The sequence below is a fragment of the Protomyctophum bolini genome (assembly GCF_963924005.1).
Source record: "Protomyctophum bolini genome assembly, chromosome: 5".
Taxonomy (NCBI): domain Eukaryota; kingdom Metazoa; phylum Chordata; class Actinopteri; order Myctophiformes; family Myctophidae; genus Protomyctophum; species Protomyctophum bolini.
In genome coordinates, this window is record NC_137866.1 from 8,506,335 (window position 1) to 8,528,834 (window position 22,500).

Here is a 22,500-nt window from a genome sequence, read left to right on the forward strand (position 1 = left end):
TGCCCGAGACTCCACAAACAAATATATGAATGGAAATCAATGGCCTTCAGATGGCTATGTGGGGAATAACCAGACCGACAAGTGCAGATCTGCAGAAGAAATGTGTCCCTGCATCCCTGTTGCGAACTCCAGCTGATTCTTCATCTGCCCACCAGAAGACGGAGAGAGAGAGAGAGAGACGGAGAGAGGGAGAGAGAGAGAGAGAGAGAGGGAGAACGAGAGACTATAAGATCTTCCGCAGTGACTGGAGAGTGAACCCAGAATCTGGCAGTCCGGCATATGACTCGGGCCATTGATCATCATGTCGGCAGACAGGACGACCCACCGCGGATGAGCAAGGACGCAGACAGAAAGGAGAGAGACAGACGTGGATAGACAGGCACGGCAGGCAGGCAGGCAGGCAGGCAGGCAGGCAGGCAGGCAGGCAGGCAGACCCAGGCGAGGTGAGGAGTGAGAAGGGAAGAGGAGATCTGCGAGCCACCGAGGGAAACCCCCAACGTCTTTGATCCCGGGGTGTTTTCTCCCAGACTTCCCCTCGCCATCTGCAGCCCTGGCCTGCCTGCCTCTCACCTGTCTGTCTCTGGCAGGCAGGAGGGCCTTCTAGCACTCGTTCAATTGCTATTGCTTCCTCTCCGGCAGACAATAGAAACCTCAAAAAGTAGAAGTAAGCCCGGGCCACGGCTGCAAGGCCCCACGCTGTCAGAGGAAGTGAGGGGAAAGGACTATAACGTAAACAACAACAGTAGTATTCACACCCCGCTAGCTCGCGGAAGGGAAGCGCCGCATAACACCACCACCACCACACACTGGCTTCAAATGCAACAGCCGCAAGCAAAGGCCTTGTTTGTACTGTACTTAGCTGTACTTATAGCTGTTGTGTATACCGGAAGTAGCCGAATATCGATGCCACGCCTTTTGAGCTTGTGTAAGATCGCCTATTTATTTGTAAATATGCGCGACACAAATGCGCACGCAAACAATTAGATCAGGCAACTCTAGATCCTGCACTGTGTCCAGTAAATGAAGGCACATGCACGCACATGCACACACCCACTCATGTCGAGCACGTTACGACACAAGCCCTTTCTTATTTTCCATTTCCGTAGGGCTTTCAGTCGTCACTCGGCAGCTCATTACCCGCTCCGAGGCCAGTCACTCATCGTGTCAGCAAGACCTCAACATTTATTAGGTTACATTATATTTTTATACTGATTCCTGATCGGCATAAGCAGCTGCATTCTTTCAGCATCCGTTCACACATGGGATGGCAGCAGTCTGAGTGAGACAAAGACGGAGACAGGGAGAGAGACAGGCCGACACACAAGAGACAGGGAGAGACATACAGAGAGAGAGAGAGAGAGAGAGAGAGAGAGAGAGGAGCCAGCGAGACTGCGGCTTCCTGTTGTCAGAGTGATTTGTGGTCCAGTGGTATTTGGGGCTTTCTGATAAACTACAATACTAGTACTCTTACATTCCCCAAAAATTGGCTAACGCTCTCTTCTAGCCTGGGCTGACTTGGGCTTTGTCAAAGGACCGTGTCACTCGTCAAGTATCAGTTAGTTTCAGTGAAGTATAAATTAGGCGTCACTCACAACTCAGCGCCAGGAGACAACTCGAGCAATGTCTGCTTTGAGCGAGCAGGCTGGGAAATAATGTGTGTGTGTGTGTGTGTGTGGTTCATGTTTTCTCACTTTCGCCTGGCAACCGACCGACAAAAGGTTGCCTAACTCTCTGTCTCTTGCAGGGGGTTGTCAGGGCACCAGCGGACAGACACATGCAAAGACTTCCTATAGTGATTCATTTCCTTATCTGTCTGCCCGTGTTCTATATAGTGGAAGTTCCATCTGGAAGGGTTGTGGGGCAATGCGGTGACACCGTGACGCATTGACTGCCACCATACCGTAACCGTGTACCTGTCACAATTCCTGACAGAACACAATGACTGGCCACTCAGCCAGGTCCCATTACAGCGTGGTAGCATGAACTCACTCATCTTTTCTCGAGGGGTGCATAAGTCGTGCTGCTAGCACCTTAGCTGGAGGGTTTCCTGTATAACTATATAACTGTGACTATGGCTGGTTGGCTTTCTCTCCATTTTTGAGCGGTGCAGCCACTCCAAGGAACAGCAATGTGTGTCCCCTGCATGTCTGTATGTTTCGGGTATACCAACAGGTCTGTCCGTTTAGGGTACCAACAGGTTACTTCACACTGTTCACAGGTGCATGATGGGAAGCCAAGTCTTTTGAGTGGTGCAGCCACTCCAAGGCAGAGCAATGTGTGTCCCTCCCTATGAATGTTTTGGATACCAACAGGTGACAAAGTGGCGCTGTTGAGCTTCACACTGTGCATAGGTGTATGATGGGAAGCTGAGTTTCTTAGTGTATCACCAGTACAGGGAAGCTGAGTTTCTTAGTGTATCACCAGTACAGGGAAGCTGAGTTTCTTAGTGTATCACCAGTACAGGGAAGCTGAGTTTCTTAGTGTATCACCAGTACAGGGAAGCTGAGTTTCTTAGTGTATCACCAGTACAGGGAAGCTGAGTTTCTTAGTGTATCACCAGTACAGGGAAGCTGAGTTTCTTAGTGTATCACCAGTACAGGGAAGCTGAGTTTCTTAGTGTATCACCAGTACAGGGAAGCTGAGTTTTTAGTACAGTACCAGTACAAGTACAGTACAGTAGTACGAGTACAGTACAGTACAGCACCACTCAGTTCAGACAGGTCTGATTTATTCTTGCAAGTGTGAGCTGCCCTGGGACAGTATAACTATACTAATCCCAATCCTGTTGATGAATTAACGATGAATACAGAGGTGGACTATAGGGCGGGCTGTGTGAACGGGTGACGTTGCGGCCATAGCAGAACGGGTAGAGAGGCCGCCCTGGGAAACAGAAGGTCCCAGGTTCGAGCCCCGGACGACTGTCGAGGTGTCCCTGAGCAAGGCAGTTAACCCCTAACTGTACCACCCCCCCTCATCCCCCTCACTCAAGTCTGACAACTTAAGCAGCAATCAGCTGGTTGGAAACGAAAAAGGAATGTCCCCCGCGGGATAGGTCTTAAGTGTACATGTTTAAGGGCACATGTCTGCCTATGTGTGTGTGTCTGTGTGTGTGTGTGTGTGTGTGTGTGTGTGTGTGTGTGTGTGTGTGTGTGTGTGTGAGTGAGTCAGTATGTGACTGAGAATTCAGTACACACGAACAGGAATCTCTCTCTCGTACACACACACGCACACGCACGCACACGCACAGAACAATGAACACAAATATGCAGAAACACAGGCTCATGTAAATGAACTGCTACGCATGCGTCCCAATGAACCCGTGCACCATTCCATTTCCACTGAGTGAAGTTGCTTCTTGCACACATTTGGCGGTATCTGACTAATGTCTAAAGCAGCAAACAACCCAGTCAGAACCGCCGGCCCCGCCTCCATCACTCTCCACCTCTGAGCCTAGATAATGGCCGTAGTACACCCACCACCACCCCTCACTCCCTGCCAAACACTGCATGTCTGCTGGGTAAACACGGCCCATTCATTCTCTGTCTCTCTCTGTCTCTCCCTCTCTCTCTCTCGCACACACACACACACACGGAGGGAGGACAGTCAGACTCGTCTGGCTTGCTAGTACTAACTTGGCTGACCAGGCCCTGAGCTTCTCATAACAGTGGGCCCTAGCAACGCTCGAGCCAAGCTGTCAGTCAATAACACCGTGGTAACACAACCGTTCCCTTCACACACGCTTCCGAGAGCTGACATTCACATGCCGCTAGCTATAAACTGGACATGCATGCACACACATACAGTACACACACACACACACACACACACACACACACACACACATACAGTACATGCCCGCCACGAATCCCTGTATGCTCCTGCACGTGCACACACACACACACACACACACACACACACACACACACACACACACATAGTTGCATACACAGTACATACCTTTGCGGTCACATAGGTGCAAGGGCACATGTACACACAGGCACACAGTGCATGCTCAGAAATCCCAAATACTCTCACACTCACACTCACACACACACACACACACGTGCACACACACACACACACACACACACACACACACACACACACACACACACACACACACACACACACACACACGCACACACACACACACACACACACACACACACACACACACACACACACACACACACACACACACACATAACTTACACACAAAACCTCATAGCCTGCCAATTGCCCACGCCTTTTGTACAAGAGAAAATGTGCCTGGCAGGCAAAGCACGATTCTCAGTAAACATCTACAATAGCAGGAGCCAGACATGGGTGTTAGGGTGGGCAGCCACAATACCTCTGTGACCAGCAAACTGTTGTGAAAGCACTTCTGAAAGCCCACTTTTGATATCCCAGTAGGGCGGGGGGGGGGGGGGGGGGGGGGGTGACACGCAGCCGAGGTTACTGCATGCAGGACCTGTCGCTGCAGCACACTACTACTACTACTAGACGCTTCCGCCATGTTCTGCCTTTTAACAACTTATCAACTTTATTGTGTTCGTCATAATCAAGATGTGGCAGCCTACGTAGTACACACTGTCTTGTGCAACTCAGATGGAATGAGAGAGAGAGAAAGAGAGAAAGAGAGAGAGAGCGCGCGAGAGAGAGAGAGAGAGAGAGAGAGAGAGAGAGTGTGAAGCCTGGTTTATGCAACGCGACGCTCGACAAAAATAACATGTTCAACTGGAAGACAGGACTTTGTTTTTCGGTTGAAATTAAACGTCCTTATTATTCTTCCTATAGTGTTTATCTGCATATGGAAAAAGTATCATCTGTATGAAGAAAAGTATCCAACAGAAAGCATGTTGATGATTGATGGGCCATTTTTATTTTCACTTGAAAATGTTTTAGATTGTTTTTATTTGATGTCGTACACAGTAGTATACTGTACATTGTTGCCCTGCAGCACAAATCAGGCTTTAGAGAGAGCATTATTAGTATTATTATTATTATTATTATTATACTGTAGGCCTATAACAGCAGCAGCGGTCGGCCAGGACTGGTAGATGAGTTTTTATTTACAGGGTGTGAGTGACGTCGCCTAGAGGCTATAAACTGCCATTAGACCAGAGCTGGATTCCGACGGTGCCTTGTGGAATCTAGCTTTGCACATTGTCCGTCTTGTGGCTCTGGCACTGTGGTCTAGGAGCTCACGGCCAACTGCACACATAGCATAGGGCTGCTGCACACACACAGTACGTAGTTGATAGATATAATATAACTACATATACATCACCGTTATACTCGCACATAAAGTCACGTATATATAGGGTTCACGACGCACACATTCTGAGGTATACATTACCTCGTCGTTCATTATATAGTCGAGCAAAACACATGGGAAGGGTCTCATTAATAGATATTAAAGGGACTGCCAGCAACCTGGTTTATTTATTTTTAGGCAGACTATTAATGGTCTGCTATTACTGCAATGGGCGAGGAGGCGTTCTTTACGATGTGGGCGCAGTAGTATACACACAGCGACACATCCAATCACAATAGTTCTTCCGAGGCATGTCGATGTGATTCATTTAACCATGAAACATAACCCTCGATGTAAGCAATCCTTTCATTAACCTGATTAAATGCCCTCTGTTCTCTGATTAGCTTGGCAGTGAACTATCTAGCCAGTGAGCTGAGCAGAAACACAGGTGTTCTCCATGTCCAGTAATTTAATAACCTTGGATTATGTGGGGGGGTTTTTTTGGGGGGGGGGGGGGGCAAACCGTTTCTCAGCATAACTGTGACTGTATCTGCTAATAATGACTTTGTAGATTTTTACTTTGATCCAACTTTCCTTTGAATAAAATGTTTCTTTTGGAGTGTTCGGTTCACTCTGTAATCCAAGCGACACACACAGCTGTTTTCAGGCTCTGCAAAAAGACAAGTGAACGTTTTTCCCTGACTGAGTCCTATCAATTCCAGTGCAATGACCCTGCATCAGCTGACTACTTAAGCCCTTTAACTTCTACACATTTGCTTGACATTATCGTGATAAGATCACTGAGGTTTACGTAGCACAGCAATGACAAATCAACATTCCATCCGCTACCATAGGCAGCCATAGGCCTCCTATTCTTTCATTCTGTTCTCCATGCACCGACTCTCTCTTTCACGCGCACACACACACACACACACACACACACACACACACACACACACACACACACGCAAGCACGCAACCATCCCCCCCTAACCCAAGATACCGCTATCTATTCCAAGTCCTGCCCCCTCAGGCATTCTAATCTTTTAATTGAATCTTTTGTAATTATAATGAAATAACTGCAGACTTCCATCAGGGGAGAAAATGATCAGGCCAGAATGTGCCAGCGGTCACAGGAAGCCCTTCTTTCACTGGCTTTGCTGCAGTGATACCCCCCGTTTCAATTAAGCTACACAATTCACATTTGAACACCACATTAAGGGAAAACAAAGAGCCGGCACACGTGAGTGTGTGTGTGCGCATGTGTTTGTGTGTATGCGTGTGTCTGAGTGACTGCACACACACACACACACACACACACACACACACACACACACACACACACACACACACACACACACACACACACACACACACACACACACACACACACACACACACACACACACACACACACACACACACACACACACACACAGACTGACGGATCAATCCGCCACATCACCGCCACATCTACCAGCGAAGGATAAAAAAGAATGAATATTAAAACAACGTGAAAAGAGAGCTGGATGGATATTAGGTGGTTTTGGATCTAGAAAAACACGCTTCCCCTTCCACTGACCCTGGAGAGCCGCTAAGCCAAATTGCCTCATTCTTCTAGGCAAATGAACATTGACAGAGAGGGGATCGGTCTGCATGGACTCTCTCTCTCTCTCAAATGGCTTCCCTGGCAGTTGACTAATTCAGTTCTCATCGACGTACGACTAAATCAGCGTCCATTATCTTTGCACGCGGGGCAGCTCAGATGTAGTACCAGCTCCGTGGCATAAGGCACTTAAGAGCATTACAACAAGCCAAGCTGGTTGAAAGGGCTTTCCTTTTCAGCGCGGGCTGACAAGGCCGCCACACATGGCAGAGATCTGACATTGGCCAGGCCGTAGCCTCTGACTAACCTCTGACATTGAGGTCTCCCACACTGTTGAACAAAAAAACAGGAAGACTGACCACACACTTTCAAGTCCCCCTCTGATTGTCCCCAGCTTAGGGCCAACGGCGGTGACACTTATTGCCACCAGAGATTTACTGGCCAGACAATAGGATATGCTCTATCTGCTTGATAAGATTTGTGGAGCAAACCTGGGGTTATTCTTCATAGGTCCCTTTTAACCCCTTGCAGGTTGTCCGCAACGACACTAGTCTGGATGGATACAGTTCTGGAATTCGCCGAATTTATATTCAGATTAAAACCCACTAAAGCCCTCCATTTACAGCTGTGTGCATGCTGCTCGCTGAATTCTATCCAACAAAAGGACAGTCTAAGCAGAAGATTTCATTAAAAGTGTCATGCCTTCTCCAGCTGACTCTTTTTAAAAAGTCAAAGTGGTTATTTTGGTGTGTGTGTGTGTGTGTGAGCCTGTGTGTATGCGCGTGCGTGCATGCGTGTGGTGCTCTCGGTGTTGAGTGTGACATTGGGAGCTAGAAGAGCTCCCCTCTGTTCTGCAGCTGGGCCAGCCTAATGAGATATCAGACTCAAACATCAATTCATCAGCCTCATTGACGAGGACAATGAGGGGCAACTGGTTCAGTAAAGAGAGCCATTATAGTTCCTTGTGTGGGATAGGGCGGCCTTGTTTACAAAGGTTATTGGGCACAGAGGGGCTGAAACAGTACACCAGCAACCAGCTATCATTCTGCTCTGCTCCGCCAGGCTTGACTCAGCCCTGCTGCCGAACCCTCGGGGCAAGCTTCTTTTTTAGAGTACTAGAGACTGCTGAGGAACTTTTTTTTTTTTTATCTCTTTGATTTCCTGGAACAAAGAGGGGGGAGAAAAGAAAGGGGGAAAGAAGTACTTCTTCTGAGAGTGGACGACGACGGGCTAATTTTTAAATGTGTGCCCCGACTCTGCATGTGTGTAATGTGTATGTATGTGTGAGTGGGCTGAAAGGAGAGACCGGGCCGAGGCCTGATTGATTAAATAAACAAATCTCATCTTGTTATCATCAGGGCTCCCCAGCAAAGCAGAGCAGAGCAGAGCAGAGCAGAACAGGCCAGGCAGGCTGGAGTGAGTGAGTCCCCCCCTCACACACGACCCCCCTCCAGCCTCGGCCTCACTCTGACAGGGCATCTGTCTTCATTAAAACTCAGCCAGTGTGCATGACAGCCACTGAAACGCCGGTGTCTTCACGATTAATGAAGACTGATGACTCCCCCTCCCAAGAGGCAGTAAAAGAAAAAAAAGGGAACAAAACAAAACAAAAAAAAGACAGAGGTTGAACAAATAAAAATTGGAAATATGCCGGGGAACAAAGTAAAAAAAGGGCTTGGAGAACAGGAAAGCGTGTTTTTTTGTTTGTTTGTTTTTTGAGTTGTGCAATTGCTCCATGTTTAATTGTCTCATAGGTCATTCTCTGTGGTGCCATTCTTGGTTCTCATTCCCCCCCCCACGCGCGCGCGCACACACACACACACACACACGCACACGCACACACGCACACGCACACACACACACACACACACACACACACACACACACACACACACACACACACACACACACACACACACACACACACACACACACACTCTCTCTCTCTCACTCTTCCATTCTCACACCCTCTCTCACAGCAGCGGTGGCCCCCTGGAAGCCAATGGAAATGGACTCAGTGTTGTCTGTCCAGAGACAGGCCTGTTGTTAAAGCCAGAACCATTTTCTGAAGTCTAGTAGGCGGAAGGAGGGAGGGAGAGGAAAAATGAACAGTGGTGGAAAAAGTACTGACATTTTTTACTTAACCCATTTAGACCCATTTAGAGTCTAATGTCATCTAAAGCCTGACATAGAAACCCATGTTTCTATGTCAGTGGTGCTCAACCTTTTTCATGTCAAGGAGCCCAAAAATGTAATTGTCTAATTGACCGCCCACCCCCATCTGAAAATATGTTGTTCCAGGGACCCCCCCCCAACCCCCCCAGATGATTTGAGTTAAAAACGTTCACTCTGAAAGAATATATATTCAAAGATTTGCGGCTTTTGTGCCACATTTTCACGATTTTTCAAAAATAGCAAAATCTACAAGTTCGTATGAGCTTGCTTAAAAACCAAAAGGGGTTCCCCCAGTTACGTAAAAGTATCAATAGGCTACTGCAATGTAAAAAATACTCATTACAAGTAAATAAGTTTGGGACTCAACATGTACTTGAGTAAGAGTACAGTAGGTATTGGCATCAAAATGCACTTAAAGTACCAAAAGTCAAAGAACTCATTATGCACAATGTCCCCAATTCAAGTTTTCAAATGTGTGATAATCTTTTGAAAATAGCAGATCTTGTGAGCCTTTTTAGATCGCCTATTTTCAAATGGCCGAAATATATAGAGAGCTGAGGGGGTTAGTGTGTTTTGGAATATAATAATAATACAAATATGGTAAATAAAGCTTGTAAATAAACGTAGTGGAGTAAAACTGCAATATTTGTATTCCGAGATATAGTGGAGTGAAAGTGTTGGGAATTGGAAATACTCAAATACAAAAACCTCAACAATATACTTAAGTACAGAACTTAAGTAAATGTACTTAGTTACTTTAGTTTACACCACTGGAAAAATGAGAGGCTGACAGGGAGAGAGAGAGAGAGAGAGAGAGAGAGAAGGGAGGGAGCACAGAGATCTGGCCAGAAGATCTGTGCATTCCACATTAGCGAGATCTTCATCCATTTTTATCCAATAAATAATTCATCTGCTTATTAATTCATTGCTGTTTTAGCTCAAGAGTAATATCATTATGCGCTCAGTTCAGTATCCAGAAGCGTAAACAATCCCGGGCTCCAAAAACCTCAAGGGGGAGTTCCAGTGGGCTACGGCAACAGGGGGAACTTTAATCATCTGTGAGATTAAACACACCACGTTCTCCATCAAGCTCTCATCGCAAAACACACTGCGAGCCAAACTTTTGTTGTCAAAGCCCGACTGTCAACAGTGAGCGTGTGAAATGAGGACGACAAATGCTATATAAACATGGCTGGACAGTATATCCTATGGAGTCAGGACCCCCCCTCTTTCTCACTCTCTCTCTCTCTCTCTCTCTCTATCTATCTGTCTTTTCTTTCATCTGTTCATTCTTAAAAGTTTTGTTTAGTATACAGCACCTGGCAAGGTCAAACCTCAGGTGGCTCACATTGTCACTGAAACCCGACTCTGTGGGCTTGCACTTACAAGTCAAACATGCACACACGTGCACGCACACGTGCACGCGCACGCGCACACACACACACACACACACACACACACACACACACACACACACACACACACACACACACACAGTGCATATCATATCATGGCAAAAGTTTTATTCGGGTGGCTGAGCAGCCGAAATGGGGGGGGGGTCAGTGGGGAAGAGAGGAGGAGAGAGGGGGGGACAGCCTGTCCCAGTCTCTTCCTGTGGTGCTATGCAGCCCCTGACAGCAGCCCCCTAGCCTAGCCCTGAGGGGTAAACAAGGGAGTGCTGCTGGGAGAGAGAGAGAGGGAAAGAAAGATTTGAGAGAGAGGAAAAGAGAGAGCGTGAGAGAGTTAAGAGAGAGAGAGAGTGCGTGAGAGACAGCGCGAGAGAGAGAGAGAGAGAGAGAGAGAGAGAGAGAGAGATGAGCGCATGTGACACGGCAGATGCAAACAGGATGCCACTTACATTGAACACTGGCACTTCCCGTCCAGGCGAAGGGGTCCAGGCCCGCGAAGAAGGGGCTAGCCTTGCGCAGCATGCACGCACCCCGGCTGCTGACATCATAGAGCTGACGGGGGCCCATTCCTAGAGCCTCCATGCAATCGAACATGGTCGTACACCTCAAGTGCACCCCCTCCTCCCGGCGCCCTCCGCCGCCGCAGAAGTCGCTACACGTCCTGTCGGTCGTGGCTACACCCTCCCCGCCAGCCCTATAGCCTTGCTGCCTTCTCGCTGCCTTAGCCCTGGAAGCCGTTCAGGCGTTCACGTCACGCACGCTAAAAAAAAAACAACAACAAACAGCGGTGGTGGCAGCAGCAGCAGCAGCAGCAACAGCTAGCTAGACCCACTGCCTGCCGCTACCTTCCTTTCCTCTCTCTCTCTCTCTCTCTCTCTCTCGCTCTCTCTCTGCTATCCTTTCCTGCCGACACTCAAAGCTCTCCCCCCCTTCCTCTCCCCTCTCAGCTGGAATGCAGAGCTGGTTCCTGCCTGGCTTGTCCTATCCTATGCGGTTCTGCTCTGTTCCTATGCAGTGCTGTGCTAAGCCGTGCCGTGCCGAGCGTATGACTCGCTTGCTCTCCCCCTGCCCTTGGGCGAGCTGCTCCCTGTCTGCTGTAACAGACCTAAATAACAGCCTCTCACAGCCCTCGCTGAGTCCCAGACACGGCGGAGCGAACCAACTGCCTCAGCCCAGCGCTCTGAGAGGGGGGTGGAGAGACACAGAGAGAGAGAGAGAGAGAGAGAGAGCCAGGGGGAGGGGGAGGAGGGAGAGAGAGCCAAAAGAGTGGAGCCGAGGGGAGAGTAGGGGTGTGGGGGGGGGCAGCGCCTGCGCGAGGGGAAGAGGCACTGATCTTAGAGAGAGGAGGACAGAACTTTATTCGCTGTTCTTCTCTCCCCTTTTTTTCACTCGCTGCTTTTGTTGTTCTGCTTCAGCCTTGAAAGCAAACAAACACTAACAACACTATAGCCACCCACCTTTCCTTCTCCTCCTGTCCCATGTATGCAGATATGATCCTTCTCTCTCTCTCTCTCTCTCTCTGTGTCTTTACATTGCACCTCCCCCCATTTCCCCTGCAGTAAATATGAGCCCCATCCCCTCCCCTTGCGGAGCCCCCGTCTCTAATCATAACCATATTAAAGTCCAGCCGCTGGCTGGCTCTGAGAGGGAAAGAGAGAGAGGGAGAGAGAGAGACACAGAGAGAGAGAGAGAGAGAGAACATTGTGTCGAGGCTGAACCCAGAAACCAGATGCCAGGGTAAATCCCTCCCTTTTGTCTGTCTGTTCCAGGGAATAGAAGATGGGCAGCTCTCTTTCTCTCTCTCTCTATCTCTCTGTCTCTGTCTCTCTGTCTCTCTCTCTCTCTCCCCCCCTCGTCTCCCTCCCTCCCTCCGCTCTGGAAGTGCTTTAACAGTGATGAATGAGGGCTGCCTTGCTCAATCCCCTCAGAGCATTTGCACAGACAAATACCCGCCGATACACAAACACGCCATGTGCTGCTGGACACACTGCGCCCGGGCTCACTTGACCTTCTTCCTCATTCATCTCAAAAGAGCATAATGTTTAGAAACAAACAGGCACCGGGAGAGAGAGAGATGCGGGGACACATGACGTCATGCACGTATGCCCTGCCTCCTCCTCCTCCTCCTCCTCCTCCTCCTCCTCCCCCCCTCGATGTGCTCAAAGTTGAATTCATCACCTGAGAGGTTCAATCGCCTGACAAAACTTAAGGCGTAGACAACTGAACTTCCCGCATTCCTTTGAGAAAGTCACCGACTTTTGTGCCTCAAACACAAACTGTTTTGTTGCCTCTTTCCTTGCTATTTTTACCCCCCTATTCCATTCTGCACAGTCCCTCATAGTGACAGCCACTCCAAGTTCAATCCAATGGCAATCCATTATTTGTCAATAATATATATATAGATATTAAAAAAACGAATCCTTGTCACTCAGTCATCCCTAAACTGTTGAGCGGCAGACAGACAGACAGACCCTGCATGGTCGGGCCAAAGGCAAACAGCGCCGGACCACAAAGGGAGATATATGATAATAGAATAGCTTCAGTCTGCATGCCCTGCACATTCATCTCCCCTGTCAGACCGGTGGAAGTGGTACGGCCCAGCAGGCAAAAAAGACACCATTTCCTGTCAATCTGTGCTGCTGGCTAGGCTCTCCATAAACACACACAGCCCCCCCACCACCACCCCCCCACCCCCCTCAACCCCCCTCCCCTTCCTCTCCTGTCTCACACTTCACTCTTTTTCCTGTTTCATGAAACAAACCATGCTCTTAGATTCCTGGGTATTTTGTACGATTTTGATTAAAATGTTTATTGACCTAAAAAGGATTTTCCTTCGTTCAGGACACCTTGTTTATTTTCTTATAAGCTGCCACACTACACGCATGCGCACACACACACACACACACACACACACACACACACACACACACACACACACACACACACACACACACACACACACACACACACACAGACAGACACTTGCACACTTAATGTGCAAGTGTGAACACACAACACACAAGTACAGACTAGAGACAGACGGACAGACAGACACACACACACGCGCGCGCGTGCACACACACTCACACTGGCCTTTTGTTGCATCAAACAGTAAAGAACATCAATAGTTTTTGTCTCTTTCTTCATATAATTGTCACGTCATAAAGGAGGGCACTTTATGACAGGAACAGAAGAACAGTATAGAGGTTGTGTGACTGAGGAAGTTCCCCTCAAACACAAACTCTAGCAAAGAAGACCGCTAATATATAGCGCCTTGGTGTGTTTTTAGGAGAAAGAGGGAAAAAAACACATCTTCTAAAATGTTCTCTCTCTCTCTCTCTCTCTCTCCCCACACCTCTCCCACCCATTTTTGTAGTAATTGAATCAGTGTCGCGATTGAGATGCATTTCAGATTAAATCATCGCCGTTACCCCGAGACACGTTTTATGATCTAACACGCATTCTTCTCACACTAGTCGACTCGTCTTGTTTCTTCTTTTTTTTTCTCCCTTCCCTTCCCTCCGTCGTCGTCTTCTTCCCCTTTCACTGTTATAGTTTCACGCTGCATCCTGGAAACCATGACACTGTCTACTCCCAAACACAACACTCCCCCTATACTCCCCCGAGTCTTCTACGTCAGTGCTTCTCAAGCCTTTTTAGTGTCAGGGACCTCTAGATTGATATTTATTTGGTCGTTTTACAAACATTTTCGATATTTTTCAAAAAGAAAAAGAAAAGAAATAGCAGATGTACAAGCTCACAGTGTGGCATGAAGACGTGATGCAATGTGAGCTTGTAGATCTGCTATTTTTGAATAGCCAAAACATAAATAAATAAATGGATAAAGTGTAAAATTGTGACACAATACCGTATTCACACATTTTGCTGTTTGCTAGAGTTGTCCTCATATTTCTATAAACTCGTTATTATTATTATTATTATTATTATTATTTGTTTTGTGGGATATGTAGTGCAGAAGAAAATAGTTAATTTGAGCCGATTTCACAGTGTCAAGACATAGTGGCTATAATATAAGGATGCTATGCCAACACATGTCCTAATTAAAGCGGGATTGGAAGCCAGAGGACGTTGTGTTGGCTGGTCATGTGCTGCTAGACGCATTAACCAGCGGCTCACCTCGCGAGAGGTGCAACACGGCCAGCCTGTGTTATCATCTGCCCACACTTGAACTCCTTTGTGTTCCGTGATTTACGGCCGCACTCCCACTCTCCCTTGACTTTGACATTTCTTTTTACTGTGTTTTAGCTCATAATTTAGAAGCCCCCCCCCCCCCCCCACCTAACCACCTCGACCGACCCACCACCACCCCCGACTTCACCGTTTAATGGGGGGGGGGGCACACACGACATAGCGTAGAGTTCTCTGTGCAGCGTTTTTCGGGGAGGTATGTGGAGTGAGTTTAGACATCTAATCTACACATAGTCCATACCGCTGGCCGACCCAGGCAGGCCCCTCTCCCTCCCCTCCTCTTCCTTCCCCCGGCCAGAGTGGTTGAACTCTATAAGAAACCCCCAGTGGGCCACTAACCCCCCCCCCCCCCCCCCCCCCCCCGCCCCCCTCCTCCTCACCTCCCCCCTCCCAAACTTATCCTGCCCTCCCTCCTTCGCTCACTGACTCACAAGTCTCTCCATCGCTCTCCTTAATTCTGTCTCCCCCCCCTCCCCTCCCCTCCCCTCCCCTCCCCTCTCCCCTCCTCTGTTCCTGCAAATACTCTCTCCCCGTTTCATCAAGTTCCCCACGGCCATTTTCCCCCCCTATACCCCTGACTGCCTGGTTTGTTTTAGTTTGAGTAAAGTTCTCTCCGCTTTCATTTTCAGTTTCGGAAAATGCTTCATGTGGGATGGCTGCCGTGGTCTTTGGGATAACTTATTTCCTATAGGAGGCCTGATGTGTCTTTTGACTGTATAAACTTTTGACACCGTTCGAAAATGTTGCTGTTCCACTCAACTCTCTCTCTCTCTGCCTCACTCTCTCTCACACACACACACACACACACACACACACACACACACACACACACACACACACACACACACACACACACACACACACACACACACACACACACACACACACACACACACACACACACACACACACACACACACACACACACACACACACACACACACACACACACACACACACACACACACACACACACACACACACACAAGCTATATCTCCCGATCAGACAGAGATGTCCAGTGAGCTGGAACTATACAGTGCCTTGTTGCTCCACCACACTGTAAATTCCTGAGTGTAAAAATCACCGTGCCGTCACGGTCCGCTCGGTTCCGTGTTTGCACACACACACACACACACACACACACACACACACACACACTGTAACTCCACACACACACACACACACTGTAACTCCAGGGTAAAATCACCACTCAGGGCTTTTTTTCCGCTCTTTTTTACTGTGAAGAGAAACCATGAGAATCGGCCTTTACTACCGTTTAACACTGCGATGCCAATTACAGATAAGACGTATACAACGCATTGTTGCAAACTTCCTCTGTATACAGTCACTCTGCCTCCAGCCAGCCGGTCAACAACACAGTGGTGTGTGAGGCCATAAAAACACACAGCGCTTCTTTCACTGCCAAATGTGTGTGTGTGTGTGTGTGTGTGTGTGTGTGTGTGTGTGTGTGTGTGTGTGTGTGTGTGTAGTGCGTACTTGGCGTGGTGATTTTGGAAGGAATGCAGAGCTTTTCCATAGCTGATGTGAGCATGTGGTGCAGTGTGTGTGGACGTGCTGAAACAGATTGCCGGCGATGATAGAGACACTGAACACCAGTCCAGAGCTTCAGGTTACACACACACACACACACACACACAGACAGAGACACTCCACACACACATACACCACATGGGCAATCTATCGATATTATATCGACATTGTTATATGATTAGACGAGATCTATATCGTCTGGCATTTTGTACATCGTAATTCCGTAATATATGATATGTGTGTGTGTGTCTTGTCCTGGTTTTAATCACTTAGTTAAAACGTATTGTATATGGTTTAAAAAAAAAAGTGTGAACCATTTATTTTTAAATAGTGAGAATAGCCGATCTAAAAGCTTATGTCGGAGCTTGTTGATGTGCTGTTTTCACTATTTTTGTAAGTGTTTGAAAAGTGAAAAAAAGAATATGACACAATACGATATATTACATCGAGGTATTTTGTCAAAAATATCTTTATATCAAATTCTGTCCATATCGCTCAGCCCTAAAACCACACACAGAAACGCACACACACACACACACACACACCGCACGCGGTCTCACTACGGCGGTCTCTGCACAGCCCAGCATGTTTTCCCCTCATCTGAACGCATACCGTCGTGCAATCTCACACGGCGAGCCCACGTGGTGCGTTCCGCTTCCGCTCCGCGCCGCGCCCCGGCGCCGCGCAATAACCTGACGTTCCTTTTTTTCGCTCGCACACACATCCATCAACACACACACACACACACACACACACACGCACACACATCCATCAACGGGTCCAGCTAGCGAGCAGCGTCGTACTACACATGTTCAGGTCTGACTCGACATGTAATCTCATCCACTCATCTAACTCGTGCTCTCACAATATATCTCTGAGAAAGATACCTGACGTGTCACTGGAGGGAGACACAGGAGAAAGTGAGGCCTGAGTTATGCGAGAGCACCCCCCCCCCCCTCACACACACACACACCACCACCCCCACCCTTCCCTATATCAGCCATGTTCGCCTCTGTTCACATGTCCTGGGCCCGACCACAGAGCCTAACAGAGCTACTTTTCAAACGATATCAGTCTTGGCCATCTTTCAGCAAAGGTCTTTTTCATTCTCTCTCTCTGTGTGTGTGTGTGTGTGTGTGTGTGTGTGTGTGTGTGTGTGTGTGTGTGTGTGTGTGTGTGTGTGTGTGTGTGTGTGTGTGTGTCTGTCTCTCTTTCTCTCCCTCTATCTGCACCGTCAGGACATTTTGCTACCCGTGTTTTGCGGTTAGAGAAAGAGAGAGAGAGAAAAGAGAAAGCTCTTCAGTTCCTTGGCCAAAAAAAAGAAAAAAGAAATGACCCCCCCCCCTCCCACCACCCCCACCACCCCCCCTGTCTTTTTCCCATAGCCCCGCCCTGTGCCTCATGCGTATATAGACCTCGGGATGATCCCGCCCTTTCCCAGCTCGCCATCGCACTGTCTTCCTGTTGCACGTGCCCACAAAGGGTCCTACAACAGGCCCCTCCCACTTTTAATAGTAGCCTCTTTATCTTCATCTGTCATCGTGTGAGAGTAAGTACACACTCCATGGCCTCCGCCGTACACCGCCGACTCAGCCCTCAGGACTTTCAAATGGCACGCAAATGTGCGTACGGTATGCGCAAAGCACGCGGTATAGTATTCTCAGCGTTAGTTTATCCATTTGGTATACTCGGAGAGCGCAATTGTACACACACACACACACACACACACACACACACACGCACACACACCCTCAAGAGTTATAATGAACACTGAGGATTTTACTGCATACTGTACACGCATACACGCACGCAAACACAGTTGTGCACGCATAATAAACCTTCAGCGAGTTTCCAGCAACGAGAGCCATTGGCTCCCACCGGCAGAAAAGGATAAAGAGAGGAAATCCAAGGTGGAGGCCTAAAGAGAAACACAAAAAGCAGGGAGAAACTGGAGCGAGCGGGGGAACTCGGCGTGCATAAGCCTGCAGGGTTTAGGTGGATATTGTTGGAGGAGCAACATATTCCATTTGCTACCAATTTCACACACACAAAAAAAACTCCCTCGCCGAGAGCTTAAATTGTCTGGAAAAACAGAGCGGGACTTTCTGTTCTCTTCTCTTGGTTTGTTGAGTCATGGCCAGTTCTGGTGGTGCACGGAGGACAAAAAAAAGGGGGGAAAAGACGAAAAGAAAAAGAGCAAATTATGTGAGGGGAATCGATTTCCAAAGAGTGGTGGAGCGCCTCGCAGACCTGTCATCTGGAGGCTAGTGGTCGCCCTGGGAGATGAAAGAAGGGATGTCAGAGGACTCAGAGCTGTTTATTAAAGCCTGAGGAGCCTCCATTCCCACTGATAGATCAAGGCCACGGCCAAACAACACAACACAACACATACAGTACTCACACTGGCATGCGTACAAGCTCCCACTCACACGCACATCCACATAAACACCAGTAGGCATTCCCACACCACACACACGCATACATTATGCACACCCACGCGTGCACACATGCGCGCATGCACCCGCACAAGCGCACATGCATGGTTCTGTAATTGGTGTGGCATTTCTTCCCCCCTGCCTGCAATACAAATCACCACTTGCACTGATTCTGAGCCATTCCGTCTGACGCTGATATCACAACTACCGTACATTTCAAACCCCATTTCAGGATGAACACTACATACTGTACACAGAATAAATGCTATGATATGGCATTTATTCGAAGGTTATACAATTATTTTCAGCATATTATGCTCAAAGTAAAAGCTAAATCGGCACCCGGTTCCGTCTGCGTTGTTATTGAATTTGGGGTTATTTATGGTCACCATCAGTGTCTCTGCGGTGAGACTAAAGGTGACCGCTCGCGACCTCTCTCAAGGACATCGGCAGGCCCGAAGGACAGCGCCTTAGTTAAGAACAAAGTGATGTGAGAAAGTGATCACTCAAAAGCCTTACGACAGTATTGATTAGACATTTGCCTTTGCCCTTTTATAGGGAGGACCGAATTGATTGCATGCCGGGGACATATACATCCCCCATCCTATACCACACCACAGTAGCAGCGTAGAATGCATCAATATGCTCACATTTTGTTGACATCTCCATCCGTTTCACCGTAACCCATGAGGGATTGTATAGCCCTATACCATCTACCATGGCACGCTATAGCATGTGCTCAATAGGTCTTCTGTGTTCTTTACATTGATCGATCGATTACATTTTCCCTTCTTCGTATGACCCATGTGCTTCTTTTCAGAAGTCTTCTTTGCAATCCTCATTTGTGAATTCACTCCAGGCTCAGGCCATCACTCCTGGCTGTCCATTAAATCTGAGCACAGATCAGTAAATGCCACAGAGATTGACAGAGGAGGGAGATGGATTGGTCTCACTCTTTTTTCAAGCGCTCATAAACAAACACACAAGTGAACTCTCAGGTCTTGTCCATGCGGTCTTTCGCAACCTCTGCAGCAGAACCTGGTCTGGTTTCACAGGCAGAGGCCAGCCGGCTGAAGACATGTTGAACTTTGGCAGAACCTTGGAAGCCATATGGAAATATGGCTTACCTGGGAAAGACATAAGTTCAAATGTTGAGGTCATCTGTTGATTCTTGTGCTCAGAGAGCAGGCAACCCGGAAGTATAGCGATTCCATTCCACTTTCATTTCACGGTGCAAACACTTGTTTGTATAGACACACACTAATGAAACAAGATTCTTCTGACAATTTACAAATGAGTCCTGCTCTACCGTTAAGCACAATATTCCAATTTCACATGCACGCACGCACGCACAGACACACACACACAGACACACACACAGACACAGACACACAGACACACAGACACACACACACACACACACACACACACACACACACACACACACACACACACACACACATCACAGTCTTGAATAGGTTTCATTTAGTTTTAGTCACATTTTAGTCACCTGGAATATAAATAAATATATAAATATAAATATCATACGTTTTTAGTCGACTAAATATACAGTTGATTTAGTCGACTAAAATGTATTTTGGCGGGCCTTGATGCCGTCGACATGAAAATAGCAGATCTACAAGCTCACAACGTGTCGCGCTGTGACATGTGAGCTTGTAGATCTGCTATTTTCAGCATGCAACCAAGTGTAAAATGACTTATACTGGATCTCTATAGTAGGGGAGAGCCGCCACGGTTGTAACGCGTCATGGTTGTAGCATGCACGTTATCTCTTGATTGGTCAACGCCATCATGACGCCATCGCGTCAGTATGTGTACAGCAACGTACTCTATGTGCCCAGAAAGTTTGAAGTGTTTACCTTCATCCTACGGGGAGTTATTGGCGAAAAACGGACTATTCTCAAAATGCGTAAAGTTTTACACCTGGAGTATATGTGGGCTACAATTTTTTTCTTTGATGTTGGTGAATAAAAATCCACATGGATGTCTTCATGCTTATGTTCTTCATTAGTTTGCATCGTGTTTAGACGGAATGCACGTTCATTCTTAATCTGGTCTGTAAGCAACGCCAAAGAACTTGCAAAAGTGGGTCAATTGTAACACACGCCATACCATTCAATACCATTATATGTAATATTTACATATTTGACATATTGGCCAATATTATATGTTCCGTTAGCTGTCTTTCATTACAGAGTGTATTCTAAATTAGTTTAGGGTTGTATAACATTGTACAACTCAATCAATCAAACGTTTGTTTATGTATTTTCCCATTGAACTGACTCAAATGCCCAAACTGGTACACCCGGTACTATTTCATATTTCCCTTATGTTTGATACATTTTCTTATCACATCCATGGTATGAAAACAATGTTAAGGAGTTGCTTCAATGAAATATAATTGCTTTAAGCTGAAAACGATATGTTTAATGGCGTTACAATTAATCCGATATGCGCAGCAAATGTAACACTGGAACAGCGTCCACGTTCGGTTTAATAACTCCCAACCTGTTTTATCAATTTAAAAACTTGAAGTGGTTTATGGTAGCTGACATGTGTAGGTCCGTTGCCTGAAAATATTACATAATTATGTAGATAAACGGATCTCTGAGTAAAACGTGCAAAGTGTTACAACCATGGCGGCTCTCCCCTACCTTCCTAACATTTTAGTCTAGTTTTTATTTGTTGACGAAATTGTCAATAGATTTAGTCTTAGTTTCAGTCGTCATAGCTTAGTTTTCATTGGAACACAGTGGAATGGGGGACCACCACCCTGACATAGAATCAACCTGGGGACCATTGTTTTGTTGGGAGGGGAATGGGGGACCACTACCCTGACATAGAATCAACCTGGGGACCATTGTTTTGTTGGGAGGGGAATGGGGGACCACTACCCTGACATAGAATCAACCTGGGGACCATTGTTTTGTTGGGAGGGGAATGGGGATATTGGCTAAGATGTTTGCATCACTGCTATGCATCCCTTTTGTTTCTCAACCAATGGTCCATTTACTACTAATACTTCCTAAAAAAATGAGACTCAACCAGACTTCCCCCTCTTGAGATTCTAACTCCCTTTTTCTGTTGAATTTCTTGACCTCCAACTTAAATGACTACATGGATGGTCATCATAGGTCACCATGGTCATCCAGTTCACGGTTTCTCAACTAGTGGAAAGACATTTTTTTTAAATCAACAAATCCTATTAGTAAATGTGTGGTCAGAGAGGCCACATGCAATACCTCCACGGACCACCAGTGGTCCACGGACCACCTGTTGAAAACCCATGGACCCATAAGGGTCCATTTGGTTCCTAATTATTATTTAGCTGGGGGACCCCCTGGAACTCTCTCAAGGACCCCTATGGGTCCCCACCCCATTGCACGGATTGGCAATTCTGTACATGCACGCCTAGAAAACATACATATTATACTACTACTGTTTTGACCACGACGGAGGTGAAAACATACATATTATACTACTACTGTTTTGACCACGACGGAGGTGAAAACATACATATTATACTACTACTGTTTTGACCACGACGGAGGTGAAAACATACATATTATACTACTACTGTTTTGACCACGACGGAGGAGAAAACATACATATTATACTACTACTGTTTTGACCACGACGGAGGTGAAAACATACATATTATACTACTACTGTTTTGACCACGACGGAGGTGAAAACATACATATTATACTACTACTGTTCTGACCACGACGGAGGTGAAAACATACATATTATACTACTACTGTTTTGACCACGACGGAGGTGAAAACATACATATTATACTACTACTGTTTTGACCACGACGGAGGTGAAAACAT

The 22,500-nt window shown here is 47.2% G+C and overlaps 1 protein-coding gene across 2 annotated transcripts in view; it reads right to left on the bottom strand.

Annotated features, from left to right (window-relative positions):
- Positions 1-22,500, bottom strand: part of rarga (retinoic acid receptor gamma a) — a 61,477-nt gene that overhangs the window by 24,506 nt on the left and 14,471 nt on the right. Inside the window, exon 1 of one of the 2 annotated variants that reach the window (XM_080763477.1) lies at positions 10,897-11,583. The exons of the other annotated variant lie outside the window; for it this stretch is intronic. Within the exon in view, the coding sequence (XP_080619603.1) occupies positions 10,897-11,041 (145 nt within the window). The 5' untranslated portion in view covers positions 11,042-11,583. Of the gene's footprint in view, positions 1-10,896; positions 11,584-22,500 lie in introns of those variants that run through there. 2 annotated transcript variants of the gene reach the window in all.